The sequence below is a fragment of the Lepidothrix coronata genome, unplaced genomic scaffold, assembly GCF_001604755.1.
Source record: "Lepidothrix coronata isolate B3197 unplaced genomic scaffold, Lepidothrix_coronata-1.0 Scaffold28, whole genome shotgun sequence".
NCBI classification, from domain to species: Eukaryota; Metazoa; Chordata; class Aves; order Passeriformes; family Pipridae; genus Lepidothrix; species Lepidothrix coronata.
In genome coordinates this window covers 5109548-5133940 of record NW_016690208.1, presented here as the reverse complement: position 1 = coordinate 5133940, position 24393 = coordinate 5109548, and the positions used below count along the sequence as shown (strand labels likewise).

General features: G+C 56.5%; 1 protein-coding gene across 9 annotated transcripts in view; it reads left to right on the top strand.

Moving 5' to 3' along the window:
- Positions 1 to 24393, top strand: part of KCNT1 (potassium sodium-activated channel subfamily T member 1) — a 67934-nt gene extending 43541 nt beyond the window's left edge. For 3 of the 9 annotated variants that reach the window (XM_017810389.1, XM_017810390.1, XM_017810387.1), the window contains exons 2-31: positions 73 to 152; positions 1274 to 1373; positions 2532 to 2588; positions 2934 to 2982; positions 3160 to 3219; positions 4046 to 4120; positions 4464 to 4547; positions 4979 to 5073; positions 5893 to 6073; positions 6169 to 6333; positions 6424 to 6560; positions 6789 to 6852; positions 7270 to 7378; positions 7555 to 7663; positions 8565 to 8714; positions 8874 to 9112; positions 10698 to 10914; positions 11965 to 12070; positions 12158 to 12330; positions 12532 to 12603; positions 12899 to 13033; positions 13266 to 13377; positions 13658 to 13759; positions 13879 to 13962; positions 14324 to 14452; positions 14776 to 14796; positions 15682 to 15985; positions 17811 to 17873; positions 20361 to 20445; positions 20913 to 21033. In XM_017810389.1, the coding sequence (XP_017665878.1) occupies positions 73 to 152; positions 1274 to 1373; positions 2532 to 2588; positions 2934 to 2982; positions 3160 to 3219; positions 4046 to 4120; positions 4464 to 4547; positions 4979 to 5073; positions 5893 to 6073; positions 6169 to 6333; positions 6424 to 6560; positions 6789 to 6852; positions 7270 to 7378; positions 7555 to 7663; positions 8565 to 8714; positions 8874 to 9112; positions 10698 to 10914; positions 11965 to 12070; positions 12158 to 12330; positions 12532 to 12603; positions 12899 to 13033; positions 13266 to 13377; positions 13658 to 13759; positions 13879 to 13962; positions 14324 to 14452; positions 14776 to 14796; positions 15682 to 15985; positions 17811 to 17873; positions 20361 to 20445; positions 20913 to 21033 (3478 nt within the window). Of the gene's footprint in view, positions 1 to 72; positions 153 to 1273; positions 1374 to 2531; positions 2589 to 2933; positions 2983 to 3159; positions 3220 to 4045; positions 4121 to 4463; positions 4548 to 4978; positions 5074 to 5892; positions 6074 to 6168; positions 6334 to 6423; positions 6561 to 6788; positions 6853 to 7269; positions 7379 to 7554; positions 7664 to 8564; positions 8715 to 8873; positions 9113 to 10697; positions 10915 to 11964; positions 12071 to 12157; positions 12331 to 12531; positions 12604 to 12898; positions 13034 to 13265; positions 13378 to 13657; positions 13760 to 13878; positions 13963 to 14323; positions 14453 to 14775; positions 14797 to 15681; positions 15986 to 17810; positions 17874 to 20360; positions 20446 to 20912 lie in introns of all 9 variants that reach the window. The other 6 variants (XM_017810391.1, XM_017810388.1, XM_017810385.1 and 3 more) reach the window with 5 other exon arrangements.

The following is a 24393-nucleotide window of genomic DNA, read 5'->3' as shown; positions in this document are numbered from 1 at the left end:
ACAGGGCTCCTGGGGGCTGCTGTTCTGACCTGCCGCCCCACTGACGGGCTCCTCCGGGCGCTCTCCCCGCAGGGTGCAGGTCGAGTTCTACGTGAATGAAAACACCTTCAAGGAGCGGCTGAAGCTCTTCTTCATCAAAAACCAGCGATCCAGTGAGTGCTCTGTGCATGGAGTGTGTGTGTTCTGGGGGAAACCAAACCCTGCCCGAGCCAGTCCTGTGGGATGAGAAGCCATTGCCATCTGCTGGTGGCCGTGTCCCCGTTGTGTCCCCAGCCCGGGGCTGCTGCTGCCTCTTGGCCTTTCTGTTGGGTGTTGGCCAAGTTGGTTTGGGGGACGTGGTTGCACGAGGAGGATGGGATGCCTCCTGCCACCTTTGCTCCCTGGGAACAGCCACAGCACAGGAATCAGCCGGACAAACCGGTTGGGAGCAGGGTGGGTGCCCGGAGCTGTCTGTGGTTATCAGAGAGCAAAGGTCCCCGTCAGGGAGTGAGTGTCCCCATGTGCTTCCCTGAGGCCGTGGGGACAGCCAGGGCAGGCCGTGAGCTACCCACTCCTGCTCCAGCCACCCGGATTAGCCTCCACTTGACTAATGGTGTTTTTATTTTCTTTCTCCGAGATATCATTAGCTGTCTGGAGGGAGCCCGCTCGTTAATTTAGAAATTCACATTTTCTTTTTTTCTCCCTGCATCCTGTTGTCTTGTTAAAAAGCTGGAGCCCAGCACAACAGGGTGCCCACGGGGAAGTTTTTAATGAAAATGTGATGAATTTCTCACTTGTAATTTGAGTAACGACCCGATGAACTGGCTGGGGAGGGAGAGTGGATAAAGCAGCAGTTTTTGCTCGCTGTCCCTGCTCCTACAAGCTGGTTGCAGTGTGGTGAGCTCTGGTCTGGTGCTTTTTAATGGATGCCTGCTAATGAGGGGGGCACACTCCAGCAGCTCCTCATTCGTCTCTCACATCTATTGGGGTCAGCGAGGAGCTGACTCATCGTTATTTATTTCTGTATTCGGCTCCTGTGTGTCTGGCACGGGGGAGGACACGAAGAGCCCTGGGCAAGGTGTGAGCAACACTCCTGTGCTGCCCTGGAGCTCCGAGGGGTCCTGTGGTGGGTGGGGCTGTGCAAAGCCTGTGGGAAGCTACAGGGGTGGTGCTGTGGGGGACTGCCCAGGGTGTGTGTGGAGCACCCAGGATGCAGAGGGTGCCTGGGGTGCCCAGGGGGCTTGGGGTGCCTGGGAATGCTGCCTGCCCCATTCCATGCTCCCCTCCACCCCAGGCCTGAGGATCCGGCTCTTCAACTTCTCCCTGAAGCTGCTCACGTGCCTCCTGTACATCGTCCGTGTCCTGCTCGACAACCCCGAGGAGGGCATAGGCTGGTGAGTGCCCCTGGGCAGGGCTGGGGGTGAGGGCAGTGGCAGCTGCTCACAGCAGGTGTGGAGATGGTTTTTCCTCGCTCCAGCTCTTTGAATTGGTGGTTTAGCAAATCTTCCCAGGCTGGAGGACTTTGCTCCCTGCTCAAATCCCATGGATGGGTGTGTGGGCACTCACTGGCCCTGCCCAGAGCACAGGGAGAGGATGGGGGAAGAATTCAGGTCACATTCATTTCCAAGTGCTGTCTGGCTTGGCCAGGGGGGCACCGTGGCCTTCAGACACAGGCGAGAGCTCACGACTCGAGTGCATCACCATGCAAATAGTTTCTGAACACTGATGCCCTTGAATACTTCTACATTAAATCCCATTTAAGCATTTGGGAGGGAAATACGTTGTGCTGTTTAGGTCCTTGAGGTGACAGATGATTCCATACATCAGCTTTGCTCCAGGTTTCAGTATAAGCCTATTTTTAACATGTCCTTGCTTTGTTTAGCTCACAAACTATTGTGCTTTTTTTTCCAAGAGCTCGGACAATTGGCAGTTTGATTTTCTCTGTGTAAAGGCTGCAGGCTACCAAGTGCACCTGCACGTTCCAAAAGTGCTTCCAAACCCGTGAGAACGAAGCAGGACACGGATGCTCATCCTTGAAAGGTTTAGTGCAGCTGCAGCTCAGGGAATTCCACTTTTCCTGAGGGTGTGTGACAGAATAAAGGCTGGCCAGCGGGAACACATCCCTCACAGCAAGGCAGGGAGAGCTTGGCTCGGTGCTGCTGCCTGGCAGGATGCTCTGCCTTGTCCCAGAAGCTGAAGCTCAGCAGCTTTTGCTAATTGTAACCTGGTAATTCCCAGTTCCCCGTGTTCCACGCTGTGCCAGGGAGTGCTGTACCTCAGGAATATTGGTGTTCCACAGCATCTCTGGTATGGGTTTAACTACCTGAGGGGTTTTATTCTCCAGTAATATGTTCAAGGCTGCCTGGGTGAGACAGACTCCTGTGAAAAGCCTTGGCTATGGGAATCAGTGGATTCCCATGGATCCATGGAAGTGTTGTCCTGGTGCCTCCCCCAGCATCAGCACCCAGCGATGAGGGCACCACGTGGGCCTGGGGGGGGTCAATCCCAGCATCCCTCTTCCTGACTGCTTTTCCTTGCTCTTTCTCTCTTAGCTGGGAATGTGAAAAGCAGAATTACACAGCATTTAACCAGTCCACGAACATAAACTGGTGAGTCAGAGCTGCTCCAGTGCTGGGGTCTGGCCCTGCCAGGGTGTGGGAATGCAGGGATGGAGGTGGCTGCTGCTGGCAGCTGCCCGTGGCCATTTCTTGGTTGTGGGGCTGCTCAAGGGATGTGGAGCATCATGCCAGAATCAAATCCATGGACGAAAGCCTGTGGCTGCACCCTTGGGAATGCCTTATTCCCAGTGCAGAGGCTGCTTGAGCAAACTGGGCGGTAGGGAGCACCAGTACCTGTGCTGGTCTGCACCAGTGCCCTTGGGTTTGCATTCTGTGGGGGGTAACGACACTGGTGGCTGAGCTACAGCTTAGATCCCTTTGGGATTTTCTTTGCAGGTCACACATCTTCTGGGTGGACAGAAAAACACCGCTGTGGGCTGTGCAGGTGAGCACCCAGCCCTTGGCATGGTTGTGGGGAGCACAGAGGAGCTGGGCTTGGAGCACTGCCCCACCTGTAATACCCAGGGGCTTCCCTTGGCACGGGGAAGGGGGGATCTGTGAGCTCTGATGGACTGACAGAGCCCAGAGAGAGCCCCCAGAGCCTTTCCCTGTGTCCCTGCAGGTCAGCATTGCTCTCATCAGCTTTCTGGAGACCATGCTGCTCATCTATCTCAGCTACAAGGTGAGTGCCCAGGGAGGCAGGGGGTAGGGATGCACAGCCTGGCTCTGCCCCCTTGGCATGAATTCATTTCTCCTGTTTTGAGCTGCCTGAATCTGGAGTGTCCCAGGAGGATGTTTGTCTCGGCGCTGTCTCAGCGCTGGCTCTGCCTGTTTTCCTTTCTCATTCCCCCTCGGGCTCCTGGATAAGTGTTGTGCAGAGCAGAATATCTTCCTTTTCTGCTTTCCCTTAAATTCCCTGTTTTACACGTGTTTTTAAGGGAGGTCAGACTGACACACACCGAGATTCCTAAGGCTGAGGAGCTGGAGCTGAGCTCAGCGTGACTCCTGCCTGTGCCGAGCTCTGCTGCCTCCGTGGGCACTGCTCCAAGCCAGACAGGGAGAGGAACAAGCTGACTCCTTTGGACCAAAGCCCCTTAAAAAAGCCAAAAAAAGTGACCTTAACAAATGGCATCTTCTCAGGGACCCGGGGAGAGTTGGCAGAAGAGACTCAGACCCTGCGTCACCCCCCTGGTTTGAGTGCCAGCGATTTGTAACAGGCACTCTCACTCCCCTTCCTTGCATGAAGCGTTGTTGTCCCCCAGCAACAGTGAAAGAGAGAGGGATGTGGTGGCTGTGGAGAGGACTGGAGGGTTTGGGAATGTTTCCTGACCTCAGTGTGCCTGCCACCACCACTGGATCTCTCCTGCAGGCAAACCAGAGCATCTTCCTGGTTCCTGAAGCATATTTCCCTCATCTATAGCAGGGTCTGTGGCAGAGAGGGAGCATTTTAATTGTCCTTTGGGAAAGTTTTAAGCTTATTTAATTCTTACTTGTTTCTAATTCCTCAGGGGAACATCTGGGAGCAGATTTTTCGCATTTCCTTCATCCTTGAGATGATCAACACGGTGCCGTTTATTATCACGGTGAGTGTTTCCCGGTGACATTTGAGAGCAGCTCTAAGTGGAGTTAAAGTGCTGTAGTTCTGGAGGTGAAATAAAGAAAAATGGATGTCTGGCCAAGTAGCATTTAAAGCTGCCAGGAAGTTTTTCCTTCAATATTTTACAATATAATGACTTTCTCTGGAGCCTTATCGCAAAATCCATTCTCCCTTTTCAGCTACTCTGGTGCAGCCAGGGGAGCAGGGCTGTGTTTGGCCTCTGCTCAGCTTGGAGATGGATCCTTCCAGAAAGGGCTTGAATTGGCTGGTTATAGCTTTATTTTTTTAAAGAGCATGGATTTTACTGCAAACAACTCTTGCTTTTGTAGATATTCTGGCCTCCTCTGCGGAATTTGTTTATTCCCGTGTTTCTGAACTGCTGGCTGGCCAAGTACGCCCTGGAGAACATGATAGTGAGTGACCCCTTTTGTCCAGCTCCTCGGAGATGTGGAGGGCAGTGGGATTGGAAGGGGAGCTCTTGGATACCCCCAGCTCTGGGGAGGTTTCAGTGCTCAGTGTGTGCAGCTGTGCCGGGCTGGTGGGAGGTGAGGCTTTGCCAGCTGGGAATGCCAGGCTGTGACCTGCTGTGGAGGAGCAGCAGGAGCTGCATGTTGACAGGGATGAGGTATTTCAGCCATTCCCACGTGCCCACTCGAGCTGTCTCTCAGGGCAGCAGATCCCAGACCTGCTCATAGGAATGTGCATCCCTTTCCAAGGGCCAAATACTGGCCTGACCTTCATCTGGGGGGGCACTGCTGGAGCCAGCAAGAGAACAGCTGTCACTTGGAGGAGTTTGTACCTCCAGCCTCTCTGAGCCAGTGTGAGCCCTCTCCTCTCTCCCCAGAACGACCTGCACCGAGCCATCCAAAGGACCCAGTCCGCGATGTTTAACCAGGTGCTCATTCTGATCTGCACCCTCCTGTGTCTCGTTTTCACGGGGTGAGTGTTGCTCTTCATTTCACTAAATCCCCTTCCTCATCCAGGGAGACCAGCTGTGCCCATCCCGGGGTGATGGCAGGGCTGACCCCTCCTTGCCTTGCTTCTCTCCCAGAGCCCTGAACACCGGGAGGGAGGTTCTAAACCAAACTAATTATCCTCCCTAACTCTATGATTTTAACAGAAACTTTTCAGCAGACGTGTGTGAGGATGAGGGGTTTCTCAGAGGGTGATAGGAGTTTCAGAGCAGGGACAGCAGCTTCCCACAGGGACGTGGGCTCTGATGTGTGACGGCTCATTGACCAGAACCCATCACACTCGCTGGCTCTCACCACGCTCTTCCTCCCCCCTAACTCTGTGTAATAGCCCACTGGGGCTCCTGTTAATTAACTGGGCCTTTTACCCCGTGTTTCCAACAACAAGGCCATTCCTTTGGGGTAGGGGGTGCAGTGCTCATCACTGGCTACTTAGCTCTAAATTAGGCTTTGAATCTTCCCCTGGCTCCCTTGGCTTGGATTTGAGGCATATTACACCATTAAGTTGCTAAACGGAGAGGAAATGAAGCTTTCAGGCTCATGAGGTTTTGGCAATAAAGATGGTGCTCTGATGTGGGTGACTAATGCCATCTCAGAGCTCAGCAGTACCCCTGGCCCGTGGCATCTCCTGCTGCTGGGGCCATGGATGTGTTTCTTGGTGAGGCTACAATTCTGGTCCAGCAAGACTGAGGTGACACTTGTGTTTAGCAGGATGACTTCGAGCTGCAGGTTTGTTGGGGTTGTGCTGCCCTATCTCCTGGGCTGTGATGGGGCTTTCTCCCTGCAGGACCTGTGGCATCCAGCATTTAGAAAGAGCAGGTGAGAAGCTCTCCCTCTTCAAGTCCTTCTATTTCTGCATCGTCACCTTTTCCACGGTGGGCTACGGAGATGTGACACCGAAGATCTGGCCTTCCCAGCTCCTCGTCGTCATCATGATCTGCGTCGCCCTGGTCGTGCTGCCGCTCCAGGTTAGACCTGCGTGGCTGAGAAGGGACAGGCACGCAGAGCCTGCCCCGGGGCAGCCCTGCCGACGGGGACATCAGCTCTCTGCCTCCGCTTGCAGTTCGAGGAGCTCGTCTACCTGTGGATGGAGCGGCAGAAGTCGGGCGGCAACTACAGCCGGCACCGCGCCCAGACGGAGAAACACGTCGTGCTCTGCGTCAGCTCCCTCAAGATTGATCTCCTCATGGACTTCCTCAACGAGTTCTATGCCCACCCACGCCTGCAGGTGAGGACCAGGCGTGCTGTCCCACGGTGCTGGGCTCGCGGCCTCTCTGGGCTGGGGGCCCACCGACCCACACTGGCCTCTCTCTTCCAGGATTACTACGTGGTGATCCTTTGCCCAACAGAGATGGACATCCAGGTGCGGCGGGTCCTGCAGATCCCTCTGTGGTCGCAGCGAGTGATCTACCTCCAGGGCTCTGCACTGAAGGACCAGGACCTCATGAGAGCCAAGTGAGCAGCCCTGCACACCCCCGGCGAGGCCGGTCCTGCCACACTGTTGAGCTGCCTGCAGGTCCTGGCACCCCAGAGGAGGGTCCCCAGTGAGGTCACCCCAGATGTGCAATGAGGGTGTCCCTTCTCTGGGGGCTGGGAGGGGGCTGGCAGCGCCCTGGCTGGTACAGGCAGTGCCCAGCTTTGTGGGCCAATGCAGTTCATGGGGTCACTGCTGTCTCTTTGCAGGATGGACAATGGAGAAGCCTGTTTCATCCTCAGCAGCCGGAACGAGGTGGACCGGACCGCGGCGGTGAGCCCGGACAGGGGATGGCACAGTCTGAGACAGTTCGTGTCCCAGGCAGTGGGGATTGGGGTGATGGGTGCGTCTCACCTCTGCCCAGCACAGGAGGGTACTGGAAGGCAGCTGGGACAAGAGGATGGGGTTGAGTGCCGTGGAGAGCCTCGGGGATGGCACAGGGATGGCACAGGGACATGCAGCAGTACAGTGGTGGCTGACCCCCTGTGGGCTCACCTTCCCTCTGCTGTCCTGATTTCCCATCAGTGCTGGGTTTTGGGGCACAGTTATCCCCCATTAGCAGCAGGAGCTGGAGGAGCCCTTACTGTACTTCTCCAGGGTGGTGGGTGTTTTGCAGTTCATCAGGTGTAGAAGCGTCAAGGAGAATAAACCATCAGCCAAGTAGTTCTTGTTGCTCTTCTCCTTGGCCAGGACCACCAGACCATCCTGAGGGCCTGGGCTGTCAAAGACTTCGCTCCAAACTGTCCCCTCTATGTTCAGATCTTAAAGCCAGAAAACAAATTTCATGTCAAGTTTGCAGGTGAGTTGGAGGGGCTGTGCCCCAGCTGGTGATCAGCTGAAAGCCCTCCTGGATTGGCAGGAGGAGGAAACACCCCGTCCCCAACACCACCCCAAAATTACCACATCCCCAGGCACTGCCAGCCAGGGAAACCATCCATCCCCCTCCCTGCTGTGACAGTCCCCTCTGCCTTTCAGATCACGTTGTCTGTGAAGAGGAGTGCAAATACGCCATGCTGGCACTGAACTGCGTCTGCCCTGCCACCTCCACCCTCATCACGCTGCTGGTGCACACCTCCCGTGGCCAGTGAGTGCTGCCCCTGCCCTCCCCTTCCCACCCCTCTCCTCCCCTCCCCTCCCCACCCCTGGCCTCCCCTGCTCCTGCCTGAGCATGGAGGGACGGCAGCACCGAGGTCTCTGAGCCCAAGGGGACAAGATGGGGGTCTGGGATGTGTTTGGGGTAGCACAGTGGGGTCTGGGACCCCCATCCAGGTCAGGAGCAAAAGCCATATTGTAGGGGAACCATCCCAGTGCAGGTGGGCTGGGCAATGCCACCTTTCCAGAGACTGGAAAAAAAAAATATCTTTATGCTGGCACAGTCCCACTGGCAGGAAGGTGAATTCACAGCCTGAGCATACCCAGACCCTGCAGGCTTTTTGGTGGGTGTATGTCCAGCATGGCTGGAAGGAGCTCCACCAGCCTGGTAGAGCAGTGGTGTGCGTGTCCTGCACTCCTTGGCCAGTCAGAAATGTCTGAATTTTGGGTAAAGTGCCATCCAAACAGTTATGAAACATCCTTGCCAGATGACTCTCACCCCATGCTCGGAGCTGTTTGCCAACACGGGCTCTGAACCCTCCCTCTGCACTCTGCAGGGGCCCTCGTTAAATAAAAAGGCACTTAAAACCCGGGATGGAAACGAGCTTGTCCTCAGCAAACACCGACAGCTCGTGGTGATGTGTTGCTGTCATCTCACCGCTGTCATCTCACCGCTGTCATCTCACCACTGTTGGGCTTGGTGGCAGCTTCAGAGATTATTAGTGCTCCTTTCCTGTGGCTCTGCCCCAGGATCTGGCTGCTGTGCCAGGGGTATCCTGCCTTGGCCGGTGTGCCGGGGTCTGTGCCAACACTGGGGTGTCCTGATCTGGCACCGTGGGAGGTCCCATCCCAGCACCAAGGGGTCCATCCCAGCGCTGCTGCTGTCGTTGCAGGGAGGGCCAGGAGTCCCCGGAGCAGTGGCAGCGGATGTACGGGCGCTGCTCGGGCAATGAGGTCTATCACATCCGCATGGGAGACAGCAAGTTCTTCATGGAGTACGAGGGGAAGAGCTTCACCTACGCCGCCTTCCACGCGCACAAGAAGTGAGAGCGGGGGGGCAACGGGCAGGGGTGGGCAGGAGATACCTGCCAGTCTGCATCCCTGGGGGTCAGGAGGGCGCTGCGGGGTCCCTTGTGCAGGGACAAAGCCCCGGAGGGGGTTTCTCTCCAGCTGCGAATTCCCACCTTGTGCTCCCGGCGCAGGTACGGCGTGTGCCTGATCGGCATCCGGAGGGAGGAGAACAAGAGCATCCTGCTGAACCCCGGCCCCCGGCACATCATGGCAGCGTCCGACACCTGCTTCTACATCAACATCACCAAGGAGGAGAACTCTGCCTTCATCTTCAAGCAGGAGGAGAAGCAGAAGAAGAAGGGCTTTGCGGGGAGGGGCAGCTACGACGGCCCGTCCCGCCTGCCCGTGCACAGCATCATCGCCAGCATGGGTGAGCTGGGGGCTCGTGGGCAGGGGGGAGCAGGAGCCTGCACACACCCCTCCATTGCCCTTCTCAAGTTTGGGTTCGTTTCCTTTCCCAGGTTTGGTTTTGTTTTGCTTCTTGCACGCTCCTTGCCCTCTCCCCCACCAGTGCCAAAAACCCCTTTGCACCCCCCGTTCCGGTCACCTCACCAGTACAACACACACATCTCCTGGCACCCTGGGTGTCCTCAGCGAGCTCAAAGATCATTATTAAACCTCACGATGTCCGTTATCATTAAGTGTGTTTGCATAAACCCCCCCAAGCCTGGATTTAGCCCCCAATTATTTCCAGGACCGGAGGAAGAAATGCTGCTGGCGACGTCCTAAATCACGTTTATGATTCCCCACGCCAGGAAAGCGCCGTTTGCTCTGCAGCGAGCGGTGCATTTGTGCAGATGAGGAATACCATGAGTCATTACTTCCCGCTTGTATCTGGGGAGAGCGGGTTTTGGGGAGGCTGCGCCACACGAGCGCATTATATTCCAGGCAAATAATTTATGTGTTTGTACTCCTGAGCAGCAATTTGCATAGATTATCCCCCAGCAAGGCGCAGAGAGCTCTGCTGAGCACTTTTGTCACTGTTCCCGTCAAACACGGCTCCTCCACAGAGGAACCTTTGGCAAAGGGTGAAGGAAGGGGCAGAAATGATGGGAGTGCCAGCAGGGCAGTGGTATCTGGCAAGGCCAGTGCCTGGGCTCTGCTTAGTGGGATGCTCCATCAGTGAGTTGGATTTTTGGAAGCTGCTGGAGGACGGGATGAGGAAGTCTCTCTTGTCCCCGATGGGATATTAGGAAAAATTTCTTCACAGTGGAAGAAATATCAGGAAAAATTTCTTCAAGCATTGGGACAGGCTACCCAGGGCAGTGGTGGAGTCACCATCCCTGAAGGGTTTTAAATGATGTGTAGTTGTGGCACTTGGGGCTGCAGTTTAGTGGTGGCCTTGGCAGTGCTGGGGGAATGGTTGGAATCAGTGAGCTTAGAGGACTTTTCCAGCCTTAACAATTCTGTGTTTGTAAGACCTGGAGCTGATCAGGTGGATGAGGGAATTGCTGCCTGCCTGCCTCTCCCTGGGGGCTTCAGGACCACCAGGGTGATGAGGTGTCCATGGGGAGGACAGTGTCCCAGTGAGGGGCAGACATGATTCCTAAATTGGCTGTTCCCAACCAGGTTGGTATCTCCCAGAGCCTACAGGGAGCTGCAGGCAGGGGTTAGGCTGGAGGGTTTTCATCTCACAGATATATCACAATGATAAAAACCATCACAGAGCCAGGTTTTGCTGTTCAGTGAGCAGCAGGTAGGCAAATGTTTTAGCTGGCAACAGAGACAGGGACAGTCCCTGGGCCGGCTGAGCTGTGCCCCCGGGGAGATGCTCCACACACCAGTGCCCAGGTGGAGGTCACTGGTAGGGGCTTTCCCTGCACTCCCCATGCCCATGGATGGCTGAGCATCACTTGGGCTGTCCCTCATCCCTGTGCAGGGCTCCAGGGCGCTCCCTCAGCTCTCTGCACCTCCTTAGAGTGTGTTTGCCGTGCTTCCCTCCTCGCCATGTCCAGGTACAGTGGCCATGGACCTGCAGAACACGGAATGTCGCCCTGCCAACAGCAGCAAACTGGCTCTGCCAGCCGAGAACGGCTCCGGGAACCGCCGGCCCAGCATCGCCCCCGTCCTGGAGCTGGCAGACACCTCGTCCCTGCTGCCCTGCGACCTGCTCAGCGACCAGTCCGAGGACGAGATGACACAGTCGGACGAGGAGGGGTCGGCAGTTGTGGAGTGAGTCACTCTCTGTTCCTTGAGCCCTTCCTTGGCTGGTTCGTTCTGGCTGGATCCAGTTCATTCTGGTTGGATCCAGTTCATTCTGGTTGGATCCTCTTTGTTCTAGTTGGATCTGGTTCTCTCTGGTTCATTCCAGTTTCAGAGAGACTGGGACCGTGGTACTCTCAGTGGTGCCTGAGGGATGCTCAGGCTCAGCCCCTCTCAGTTTTTCCATGACCACAGGAAAAGCTGTGCCATGGACAGTCCCCATGACCATGAGCCTTTTGGGCTGCTTTGGAGAATTCTCTGGGAATCAGCAGAGTTGCCCCAAGGCAGATGCTGCTGGGGATGGGCAGGTTGTTCCGTCATTCCTCTCACCTCCTCCACTCACCAGTGATGTGAAAAGGGTCCTGTTCTCCATTGCACATAAATAGAAAACACAAAATAGATATTCACCACAGCTTTTAAGGTGTTTCTTAGTTTGTGACAGCCAGGGAAGGACTTACCTTACTGCTTTCCTGTCTGGACGGTGTCACAACCATGTGGGGAGTTACTGAATATCCATGAACCCTCACAAATTGGTGTGGAATTCACGTCCACTTTTAGCTGCACTTTAAATGAAAATGTATGCCTTTGATTCCATCAAAAGTACAAATGTTGATTTTTTTAAAATACCTGTTCACCAAAGCAAACTCTACAAATGGACCATGAAGTTTTTTGCTTCTTTATTTGGCTCAGCACTGTCCTCTCCTGGCCCTCACTGCCCTGTCTCCCTCCAGTGGTCCTGTCTGCTGCCTTCTCTACCTGTGCTGGGAACATGGAATGTGGGGCTTTAGCCCCGCATCTTTACAATCTCATGGCTCTTTGCATAGCAAAAAACATTCCTAAATATTTGTATATTTGGGAAAATTTCCAGCTACTGCAGGAGACTTTTGCAGAGCATTTGCCACCGATGTGCTTCAATCCTGGGCTGCTGCTGTTAAATGGTTTTTTTCCCAGCATCTGAGTTTTGGATATATGGACAATCTCCCTGTGCCCTCACACTGCTGGGTTTTCCCTCTGCTGCAGGTATGTGAAGGGTTACCCCCCAAACTCCCCCTACATTGGGAGCTCCCCAACTCTGTGCCACCTTTTGCCTGAGAAAGCCCCGTTCTGCTGCCTGAGGCTGGACAAGGTACGATGGGGCTGTGGGGGCTGCCCGGGGGCTGCAGCCCCCCTAGAGCCACCTGCTGAGTCCCCCCCACTGCCTCCCACCCCACAGGGCTGCAAGCACAACAGCTTTGAGGATGCCAAAGCCTACGGGTTCAAGAACAAACTGATCATCGTTTCGGCAGAGACGGCGGGGAACGGGCTGTACAACTTCATCGTGCCCCTCCGGGCCTACTATCGGTCCCGCAAAGAGCTGAACCCCATCGTGCTGCTGCTGGACAACAAGCAAGTACTTTTCCACGGATGTTTTCCATCACACTGAGCCCTCCCTGTGTTCTTGTGGGCGTCTCATGCTGTGGGATGGGAGTGTGGGGCAACGGCGGTGCCGCCCACGGGTGTCTCGGCTGATGTTGGCCCTGGGTTTTGTGTCTGTCTTTGCCCCACGGGCTTGCTGAACCGCCTTGCTCTCTGTCGCTCTCCCTCCAGGCCTGAGCACCACTTTCTGGAAGCCATTTGTTGTTTCCCCATGGTTTACTACATGGAGGGCACCATCGACAAGTAGGTGTTTCCGTGCGTGGCTGTCGTGACTTACGGTGCTGCCTGAATGCATTGGATTTATCCCAGCCCAGACTTTTGGGTCACCCCATGAGAAGCCCCAGGGTTGGCACCGGTAGAGCTGAGCCCACCCTTGGCTTCTCGGGGTGCCAACCCCTCCCTGGTAGATGGAAGCAGGTGAAGAGCTGGTGGTGGGGAGCAGGCTGGTCTGACTGGAGCGCTGCGTGCCGCAGCGTGCTGCTTCCCTGTGTCCTTCCCAAGGGCTCACCCTGCGCTCTTCTCTTTGGGAACTGCCCAGCCTGGACAGCTTGCTGCAGTGCGGCATCATCTACGCCGACAACTTGGTGGTGGTGGACAAGGAGAGCACCATGAGCGCCGAGGAGGACTACATGGCAGATGCAAAGACCATTGTCAACGTCCAGACCATGTTCAGGTGAGGGGTGACCACTGACCACCACTGGGGACAAGCCCAGGAAGGGTGTTGGTGGCCGGGGAGGTGGCTGTGGGCAGTGGGACACATCTGTGGTTGAGGAAACAGCTCCTAATCAGCTGTTTCTGTCCTCAAACAGGCACAGGGGTGGTTTTGGTCCTCCTCAGGCTATAACTGCAGGGAATGATCTCACCTCTGAGTGAGCTGCAGGACAACAGGTCTCTTTCCATTGCAGGCTCTTCCCCAGCCTCAGCATTATCACGGAGCTGACCCACCCCTCCAACATGAGGTTCATGCAGTTCAGAGCAAAGGACAGCTACTCTCTTGCCCTTTCCAAACTAGAAAAGGTAAGAGAAGGTTGTCCCCTGCATGGGGGCCTGGGAAGTCACTGCTGACAGTGACTGCATTTGAGCTCCCTGAAGTCCTGCGTTCTTGCCACATCCAGAAAACCCAGTCCTGTCTCACACATTTCCATGGAGAAAAAAACCTCTTTCCCCCAGTGCAAGGCTGCTGCCCTGGCTCCCTCCTGTCACACCCACCAGAAACACTACACTGGTGTCCTCCCCATTTCCATGAGCCCTCTAGTTTCTGTGCAACCCATGCTCTCATCTCTCCTGCCTCTTCCAGAGAGAGAGAGAGAACGGCTCCAACCTGGCCTTCATGTTCCGGCTGCCCTTCGCAGCCGGGAGGGTCTTCAGCATCAGCATGTTGGACACGCTGCTCTACCAGGTGAGAACCAGGTGGGCTCTGGGTGATGCACCCCTGCAGCTCTGGCCACCCCTTTCCACCTCCCAGTGAGTAACTGAGCAAACCTTTTCCCTGGGTTCCCACCCAAATGTCTCCCCCAGTCGTTCGTGAAGGATTACATGATCACCATCACCCGGTTGCTGCTGGGCCTCGACACCACGCCAGGCTCTGGATACCTCTGTGCTGTAAGTGCCAAATCCCCTTGGGTTGTAACCACCAGGCCAGGTCTTTGTGGATCTGGTGGGATCCATCACCCTGCACATGTGGGTGGGGGGGTTCCCCTATTCTGGGGGGTCAGGGGGAGCAGCACTGCCAAGTCATATTTCCCCTCCATTGTGGGGAACCTCAGCACTACCAAAAGCCCCAGAGCCGCCAAGGACCACAACCCCTGTTCTGAAGGCTGAGGTCAGAAGTTGCTCCTGGTCTTCTCGTGGAGTCCAGCTTGCCTTTGGGATTGTCGTGGATGAGCCGGGGTGAAGCTCAGGAGCAGCCCGAGGTGCTCCTCAGTGTGTTCTCTGTGGTTCATGTTTGTCCCCTGTTGCTCAGATGAAGATCACTGAGGATGACCTGTGGATCCGGACGTACGGCCGCCTCTTCCAGAAACTCTGCTCCTCCAGTGCAGAGATTCCCATCGGGATTTACAGGACGGAGTCGCACATGTTCGCCACCTCCGAGGTACGGGCGCGGTGGTGGCACATGCCAGGAAGGGGCTGCTGGTGGGATCCATGAGGCCCCTCAGACCTGGTTTCAGCAGTGGTGGGAGGATGAGGGGAGGGGAAGCTCTGCCTTCCCTTCACGAGCAGCCCCGTGGCTGTTTTGGGGGTGGTGTCCTGGATAAGCTGGGTCGGTATCAGTGCCCGTCTCTCTGGGCAGCGTGGGGAGGGATGTCCTTGGCAGAACTCTGCCATGCCACCGGGCATCCAGGGAGCAGGAGGGCACAGCAGGGCTGTCCCTTTGCCAGGCTGACTCTGCTTTCCCTTCCTTCCCCCCCGTTGCAGCCCCACGACATCAGAGCGCAGGTGAGTGCCACTCGCGTCCCGCCACGGGCACTCGGGTGCTGTGGGGCACTGCCCTGGTGTCAGTGCTGCCCTCTGGTCCCCCCTAACCAGGGGCTGATCCATGGGCAAGTGCTGTCCTAGCTCTGGCCACCGAGAGCCACCACGTACCTTGTGCCAGCTGTCGGCCTTGGCGCCGGCACGGCACTGCCCGTCCCCATGGCAGGGCAACACTGGCTGAGCCTCACTCAGCACTCTGGGAAAAGTCCTCAGTGCCCTGACATGTAATTAACTGGGATAAGGAGCAAGGAAGTGAGCCAGGATCCCTCTTAAACGCTGTCATTTTGCAGCTTTGTAGGAAGCAGCGACAGGGAGCCGAAAGTTGACATTTAATTAAACGCAGCCCAACTCTTTGAGAGGCCTTGAAGGGCTTTATTAATAAATTCCTGCTCACCAGTGGGATTGCTGGGTCGGAGATGTGGCAGCATTGCTGCTGTGAGAGGAAAGACAGGCAGATGAGGGCATGGCTGTGTCTCAGGCAGATATCACAGAGAATTGTGGAGCACTCAACAGTGCTTGTCCCAGAGAAGCTGTGGCTGCCCCACCCCTGGAAGTGTTCAAGTCCAGGTTGGATGGGGCTTGAAGCAACCTGGTCTATGGAAGGTGTCCCTGCCCATGGCAGGGTGTGGAACTGGACGATCTTTAAGGTCTCTTCCAACCCAAACCATTCTATCATTCTGTGAAATCTGCCAGCCAGGTAGTTTTTGCAGCACAGAGGTGAAGTGCCAGGAGAAGGGGGGGCTCAGAGGAAGGATCCCATCCCATGGGGGGGGAGGTTGATCCCACCCCACCAGCCACAGGCCAAGCCATTCTTGGCTCCCCCACCCCCGTGACCTGCCGGGCTTCCAGTCACAGATCTCAATCAATGTTGAGGACTGCGAGGACACCAAGGACATCAAGGAGCACTGGGGGATCAAGACGAGCCACCACAGGAACTCGTGCTCCAGCGACCAGTCGGAGCATCCCCTGCTGCGGCGCAAGAGCATGCAGTGGGCCCGGCGGCTGAGCAGGAAGGGCAACAAGCACTCCAGCAAGACGGCCGAGTGGATCAGCCAGCAGCGCCTGAGCCTGTACCGGCGCTCCGAGCGCCAGGAGCTGTCCGAGCTCGTCAAGAACCGTATGAAGCACCTGGGCCTGCCCACCACCGGGTACGGTAAGTGCCGCCCGGCCGCGCTGCTCTGCGGTGCTGCGTCCCGTCCCGCCCGCGGGCTCCTCAGGTAACCCCCAAGCCGAGCCTAACCCGCGCCAAGCCTAACCCCCAAGCTGAGCCTAACCCCCAAGCTGAGCCTAACCCCCAAGCTGAGCCTAACCCCAAGCTGATCCTAACCCCAAGCTGATCCTAACCCCAAGCTGATCCTAACCCCAAGCTGAGCCTAACCCCGCGCCAAGCCTAACCCCATGCCAAGCCTAAACCTGAGCTTAGCCCCGCACCGAGCCTGTCCCCGCAGGCGCTGCCGGGCCTGCTCCAAGCAGCGCCTCATTCCCCAGCTTGCTTGTGCTTGTGCGGCGTTCCAGGCTGGGGTCCCGCCACGCAGACCCCCCTGCCCTGCCACACCCCCCCCTCTGGGCTCTGGGATGGCTCCAGGCAGGAGCTGGCAGTGGCAGTGGCGCTCGCCCTCCTGCCCGCAGCAGGACCCGGTGCTCCCGCGCAGCCTCGGGGGGCGATGCCCCGCTTGCCCCCCACTTTCTGGTGGTTCAGGACACACCAACCCCAGGTCAGCAAAGCCCTTGTGCCCGAGAGCCCCTGTAGTGCGGCAGGGAGAGGTGAAACCCCATCAGCTGGCGCAGACCCCGGTTGTTGTAGACACTTGAATCCGTCGTAAACTCTTCCGTGGAAAACCTTTCGGTAGCTGCAGGGCTGAGTTGCTTCATGGCGTGTGACACCGGTGTCTGGCTGTGACAGTGCTCAGGGTCCCTCTGTGCAGCTGCATTTCTCGTGAAGCTTCTGACCTGCCCGTCGGTGCTGCCGTCTGTGTCCCCCCGGACGACTCCCCACCCCTTGGTTATGACAAAGTCTGTAGCCCACAGCTCCCTTGGTTTGTTTGCTTTGGGTTTGGTTTTGGTTTTGGTCTTTTTTTTTTTTTCCCTTTCTTTGAAGCCATCCTGTGCTGCTGCTTGTTTGCTCCATCCTCCAAGAGAGTCCGTCCACCCCGTGCTGGCCCCTGCCCACACTCAGGCTGGCACTGAGCCCCAGCTGGCATGGGAGCTGGGTTTGGGACGTTTGGGGGGTGGGATCCCTCTTTTCCCATCTTGGCTTTAGGCACATGAAAGAGGAGGAGAGTATGTAAAGTGCAGTGCAGGGGGGTTTGGAGCAGAGGGCCCAGGGGCTGGCTGTGGGTGTCACCAGCCTTCCCAGGGAGGGAGGCAGGAGACCCAGCTTGAGGTGGGATGGAGGGAGCACAGGGCATGCCAGGCAAGGGCTTGCAGTGGTGTATCCCCCTCTCCTTTTTTCCCCTACATTCCTGGTCCCTGAAGTTTCTGCTGTAGTTTCAGGGGGGCTGCCTGGCCTTGGTGAGGCTTCCCAGGGGCCACCCCACCATCAGCCCCACTGGGGTGCTCAGGGCACATCCTGGGGTTAGATCAGAGTTGGCATCCTTGTCCTGGAAAATTTCAGTGGAAGCAAACTGGGGGATCTCTGGCAGGAGAAGAGGCAGTGGGAGGGTACAGGACCCACATCCCGTCGGGGTGGGACAGGACCAGGGCACTGGGGCACCCTCAGCTCCCTGGCCCCTGTGGCACCTCTGCACCCAGCGGTGCTGGGGCTGTCTGTGTGCTGTCCCCACGTGTCACCGTCAGTGTCTGGCCACCCGTGGTGTTTTGGAAGCACACGTTGCTCTGCCTTCTGCCCCTCTCCTTTTTCTTTTGCTCATGTTATCGCTGCAGCGCAGGAGCTCGTCTCTGATATTGCCGAACCATGGCTTGCTGACCTCTCTCTCTCTCTCTGTTTATGTCTGTGCCTTTCCCTGTATGTTCTGTAGAGGATGTAGCAAATTTAACAGCCAGTGATGTGATGAATCGGGTAAACCTGGGATATTTGCAAGGTAATTCCCTTTCCCTGGGAGTCCCGCGTGACTCATGGCGTGCAGCGTACAACAAGATCATGCCAGCTAAGCCCAAACCTCACCCTTGCCAGTTTTCACCTTAGATCCCCGAGCTTTTCAGCACTAATTTGTTGGGTGGCATTGGAAATCAAAGGACTGGCCTGTAGTGGTGGTGCAAACTCAGGGCTTCGCTAAATCAGGGAGACAGAAACCTCGGGGACCCTTTTCTAGTTGAATTCCTACAGGGAAATCACAGCCCTCGCTGTCTCTAACAGAACCCTCCCCCCGTGGCTCTGCAAGGTGGCTTTGGGCTGTGAAGCCAGTGGCAGTTTGAGGAGGGGACGAGCACAGCAGAGCTGCCTGCGCATGTCATGATGAGCTGCTGGAGCTCCTGCACCTTGGTGCATGTGGGTCAGCCCCAGGGGCAAGGCACCCCTTCAAAATCCCTTTGCACCCCTCGGTTTGCCCCCCTGGACCCCTCTCCAGCATTGGCAGGCCCTGTTTTCTGACTGGGCTCAGCACGAGGTGCCACCGGTGCTGCAGCTGCTCTGGGCACCTCGCTGGGGTCTGCAGGAGCTGAGGGGTGTTTGCATTATTTTCATCTTTACACCACAGAGGTCCCTTTTTGCTGCAGCAGCCCTGAGCTTAGCAATAGTCTGACCCAGCTGTATTTTTGGCTTCACTGGGCCACGCTTAAGGTGAAACGTTGGCATTTTCCTGTAAAGTGTGTCCTTCATCGGAGAGGCAGCCCCAGCTGGGGCTCATGGAAGCCCCACTCCAGCAGAGTATATTGCCCTGGGCGCTGGGATGATGGAGCAATATACTTGGTGTGCTCAGAGTGCCTGGCTTGGCTGCATGGGGGTCAGGAAAAGGTGCTTCCATGGAGCAGGGAAACCTGCCACGAGCCAGGGCCCTCCCCACCTCCTGTCATGTCAAACCCCGTGTCTGCCGTGGGGTCCCAGGGTCTGTGTGCCCCCCTTGCCCCAGCATTGCCACCCCTGTCCCTGTCTCGCTGTCAGGCTGGGCACTGGGATGGCCAAAGGTCCAGGGACCGGGGTCGGACACCCCGGCACAGGTCGGGGGTCCCACACAGCATCTCCCCGCCCAGCTACAGCACCTTCTGTGGCCTCAGAGGTGCCAGGGACGTGTCTGAGGAGCAAAACGAGGGTCTGGTGTCCCCCTGCAAGCACTGCTGCGTGTGGTACCTGCCTGAGGTGCCCTGGGGTTCATCTGGACATGTCCTGGCAAAGGCAGCTCAGGAGGAACCTGTTTGCACCCCTGTGCTGGGTGGCTGTGGAGGCTGGAGCTGCTGTGGCTCATCCCAGAGCTGGAGAAAAGCCCCACTTCAAAGGTTTCACCCCAGTGCTGGGGCTGAAGAGCAGCTGGGCCACCCCCCTATGCCAGGGTGCTGTGGCACCACTGGCACTGCTGTGGCAGGAGACTCCGGCTGTGCCCGCCACGGGGCAGGGCAGCCTTTGACAGAAGGACCCTCCACCCCAGGCAGGGGCACAGCAGGGATGGGGTGGTGGGAGCAGCAGGACAGGGAGCCGGGAGCAGCCCCCCCAGCCCGAAGCTGATGCCGATCCCAGATCCTGGTCCTGCTGCCCCCAAACTGAGCTCCATTTTCTGGGATCATCAAACACCAAGGCTTTTCCAAAAGAGGCATCCCAGTGACAAGCCTTGCAGTGAGCTGGTGTCCCGCCGTGCTCCTCACGCTGCCCCGGCGTCCATCTGTCCGTCCCCTCTCCATCCTGTCCATCCACACCCATCACCCCGTCTGAAAACCGTGTTCTCTGTCGCAGCTTCCCCCCCCTCCTGGCCGCCCGCAGCCTCGCACCCACATCCATTTCACCATGATCTTGTTCTTGGCTATTTCGGGAAGTGCAGGGGCCCCGCCTGGCATCGTGGATGTCCGTGGGTGCAGCTCTTGGTGGCCCCGAGCCCCCCCGGGAGGTCACTGTGGTTCAGAGCCGTCCCCAAATGTCATCGACGGCTCTGAAACTCCACGGGGGCAATTTCCCTTGGGCAGGGGAAAGAAGCAATCCTGTTGCTGGATTGATGCTAAATTGAGTAATTGAAGAAGGGGGAGAGGTGAGCAGAGTGTTTTTGTGGCCCCGGGGGGGTTTGGCTGCCCTGATGCAGTCTTGGACTTGTGCTGTACCTAACGCAGCAGGACTAACCTGTTCCCTCTTTTGCACTGAACCAAGGTAAGACATCTCACTTTATTCTGGGGGGGAGTGGGGACTTTGAAGAGTTACATCTGTCAGTCCCCTGGGCCTGTGGCAGGGGAGAGGCTGGGGAGGTGTGAGGGAGGTGGCAGTGACGTTCTTGGTGCTTTCCCACTGGCAATGCCATTGCCCACGGCTTTCCCAGTGAAGGGACCCCTTTGCTGGGGGAGCAAGGGCCAGGACAGTGTCTGTCAGCATGTCTGTTGGGGTGGCTGTCGGGGTGTCCCTCCCTCACCAGCCCTTTCCCCTCCTCTCACAGATGAGATGAACGACCACCAGAACACCCTGTCCTACGTCCTGATCAACCCTCCCCCGGACACGCGGCTGGAGCTCAACGACATCGTGTAGGTGTTGCCCCCACCCACCTGTGGGCTCCCTGTGCCCCCAGACTAACCACAGTGCCCTGGGGTAACCCCCACTGCGTTGCTTTCCATGATTTCTCATAAATACCTGCAGGTTTTGGCTCCTTCCCAGGCCATTCCCCCTCCCAGTGTTCCAGTGCCCAAACCACTCCAGCCCCAGCAATGTGGAGCTTTTCCTTTGGCTTTTGCCACCGTGCAGCTCCAGGAGGAACACCTCCTGATTATTTATTGTGTTGCTTTATGGCATTTATTTTAACAGCTATTACTATTTAACACCTATTATTTTAACAGCTGTGCTGTTCTTTGCAAGCAGCAGCTCCCAGCACGGCACCGTGGGGCACGTCCCGGCCTCAGGGCTGGGCCAGACCCCAATTCCGGGGTCACACAGCTCCCTCCTGGTACTGGGGAGCTGGGGGGTCCCAGAGGTGTAACCAAGCTGTGCCCTGCAGGTACCTGATCCGCTCCGACCCGCTGGCCCACGTGGCCAACGACGGCCACAGCCGCAAGAGCAGCTGCAGCAACAAGCTGGGCTCCAGCAACCCCGAAACGCGCGACGAGACCCAGCTGTGAGCGGCCCCCCCGCGCCCAGAGCCCCTGCCAGGGCCGCAGGGCTCCGGGACAGGCGGCGGAGAAGAGGACGGGGCAGCCGGGGGGGCCGGAGGAAGGCCATGCCCAGCCTGGCTCTGCGCCGTGGGAGGGACGCCCGGAGCCCCGGGAGGGGCGGGACAGCCGGACAGACCCACGGCTGGACAGAGCCACAGCCGGACAGACCCATGGCCGGACAGACCCCCAGCCGGCGGCAGCGCCCCGTGGATTTTAACTTTTTATACCGATACCGCAACTAGTGAGCGAGTCGGCGCGGGGGCCGGGGGGACGTGGCCGAGCCCGGTGCCCCCGCGGAGCAGGGCTGGGTTTGGTGTCGCCCCACAAGGGGCACGTTGGGTGGGGCTGGTCAATGCGAGAGCAAAACTGCACCGAAACCCTCCTCCTCCTTCACCAGGTGTCCCCCCGGGTCCCCAAAGTTGTGCTCTTTCACCCAGCTCATGTTCGTTGCCCTCCGCTGGGTTTCTGTGCCGGGTGTCCACGCGAGGAGCGCTCAGAGCTGTGCTGGGAAGGACCCAGGGGTGCCGTGGGATGGATGGGATGGGGCAGTGCAGCCCCCACCGGTGCCATGGCAGGGGCTGCTCTGCCTCCAGCACTTTGTGTCATCTCACGAACCAAAACACGCCGAGCCCGGGTGACCAAAGCCGTGCCATCCCCACGGCAGTGCCTCCTGGCACACGTGCCCAGCCTGAGCCCTGGCTACAGGCACGGTGCCCCTGGGTTTGTGTCCCCTGTTGCTGCTGCTGCTGCCGGGGGGGATTTGGGGATCCTTGTCCTGGGGGTGGGATGGGGCAGAGTGCCCAGGCATCACTGGCTGTGGTGGTTTGATGTCTCAGCTCAGCCCTTTCCCCTCCATCCAGGAGCAGTTGGGGCTCCAGCCCTCCCATTTGTCCCGGTCATGGCTTTTTGTCCTTCCCCTCCCTGAAGTCACAGATCAATAACACCACTAAGGCAGCGGGTTCTGCCTGTCCCCCTCCACCCCCCATGGCCCCCCAGCAGCTCCAGCCATCCCTGTTTGACTTTATCCCCCCATCCCCATGGCTTTGCCTGCAGCAGAGGTGCATGAACGTCCAGCATCACCCACCCGTGGGGACCCGGTGGCAGCAGAGGCACCAGATGTGTTTTCCATCTATTTTTGCACATGTGGAAAGGGTTTATTTGCCTGCCAAGCGACTGACCGAGGCAGGGTTAACTTTATATACTTTTGTGTTCAGATCTTCAAACTCCAATGTGGTTTTTTTTTGTTGTTGTTTGTTTTTAACAAGAAGCCTGGAAAGCACAACATGGCCGTGAAATCCCATCAGCATCCAACTGAACGGTTTGTTGCCATTAACATCCACTGTTTGCTCCCCAGGACACCCCAACTAAATGTTTACAGGAAAAAAAAAACAAACAAAAGAAGCCAAAACCTGCTTAAAATGACAGTTTTTAACAGTTGGGGGGAGATGCCCTGGGGCAGCCCCAGCCCACGGGGATGTGCTGCCCGTCCTGCCCGTGGCGCTGGGGGAGAATTGGGGATGCCCAGAGTAGGACCTGTGCCAAGGTAGGACCTTGAGAAGGTGTTGAGAGAGACCTGCTGTGCCTGGATGGGGGTTTTGGGGTCCGTTTTTTTTATTATTTATTGTTGTTTTTTCCTGAAGTGCTGGTCAGGAGGCCCTGGGTGATGGCACATCCCGGGCTTGGAGAGGCACCACAGGGAAAAGCAGAGTCCAACCTTCCTGCTCCACTGAGCTCTGGGCACAAACAGAACTGTCTCTAATGTTTTTTTGGGGGTTGTTTTATTGCCTTTTTTTTTTTGCCTTTTTTTTTCAATTATTAATTTCGTATCTATTTGGTTAAGGCGGATTCGTGTTTTATTTATTTCTGCTCGTAACTTCACGTGCCAAATCTGTCACTTCAAATGAAAAAAAAAAAGGGTAAAAAGTGGGAGGGGTTGAAGTACTAAAACACACGCTGGCTCTGTGTTAATGTAAAGCCTCAGGATGCTCAGATCACCCCAAAAATGCCTCGTTGAGCATTTATGTATTGAATTGCCTACATCTGAGACAGAGCATTTTCCAAACCCCACTTTTTCAAGGGACAGTGGAACAAAGCAGGGTTACAGGTTTAAAAAGAAACCCAGATCCCAAATAAAATAACAGATGTGATTATCTGCATGTGTCTACTCAGAATATACAATTTTTAGGTGGGTATTTTTGTTTGACTGGCTGCTGGGGGGCAGGACGGGGTGAGCACAGTGTTGGTGGGTGTGGAGAAGCAAACAATGCTCCTCAGCTAAACCCTCTCATTTCAAGGCACTTAAATTCCATAAAAAACCCTTAAATTACTTTAAATTTCACTCCCCAGCCCCAAGCAGCCAGGTCAGCCATGTGGCCCAGTCCGTGCTCCAGAGGCTCCATCGGAGTGTTGGGTCCCTCTCCTCCCTCACCAGGCACACGAGGTCCTTCCTGACCCTTAATCCCAGGAAATAATCAACCTCAGAGGAAGCCACAAACCAAAAGGACTAAAGGCTCTCCATGGCTTGTGATCCTCCCAAAACACCCTCAATATTCCCATATTTTGACGACGGCCAGTGTATAAACCCCTGGATTCCAGGCAGGCGCTCCCCGTTCCGCAGGGTCGTTCTTCCTACGGTGTAAAATTCCAGCCAAACTCCTCCTGGGATGGAGGAACAACCCCCTGTAGATATTCACCCACGGGCAAGGCAAGTCTGAGAACCGAGGGTTCATTTTTTTTTTCTAGTTCTTTAGCCTCAGTTACAATACTAATGTAAAAAACAGAAGTATTTTATTTTTTTAATGGAGCAGCGACAGGAGTCGTTTCTGTTTGGGACAGGAGCACAAGGACCTTCCGTGGATGGTTGTTGCTTCCAACCACTTGGAAAAAACCTGATTTTCGGAAGGCAATAGTTGTGCTCCAGTGCAGAGGCAGGACAGGCCCTGGGGAGCTGCAGAAACGAGGACAGCTGGGATCTTTTGGGGTTTTCCAGCAGCATGTTACGTGTCCACTAACGCCCGATACGCTCAATATGGACTAAATCCATATATCCTGCATTAAATATTACAGGTATATTTATTTCCTGTTATACCCCTTTTTATTTAATCTCTCTAGAACATGACGTTTGTATTCCAAGGTCGGCTCCTGCATGGAATTTTTTAGCAGCAACAAGCAGGTGAAACTCCCGTCTTTCCTCTCGGAGACCGAATTTTGGGAGCTGTTCTGGGACGCAGCCAAGGGGAGAGGGTTTTGTACAATTACTGTGAAGATGCTTCACATTTCTGTAAAGATAAATGAAAATAAAAGAGCTGCATGCAGCAACAGGACAGA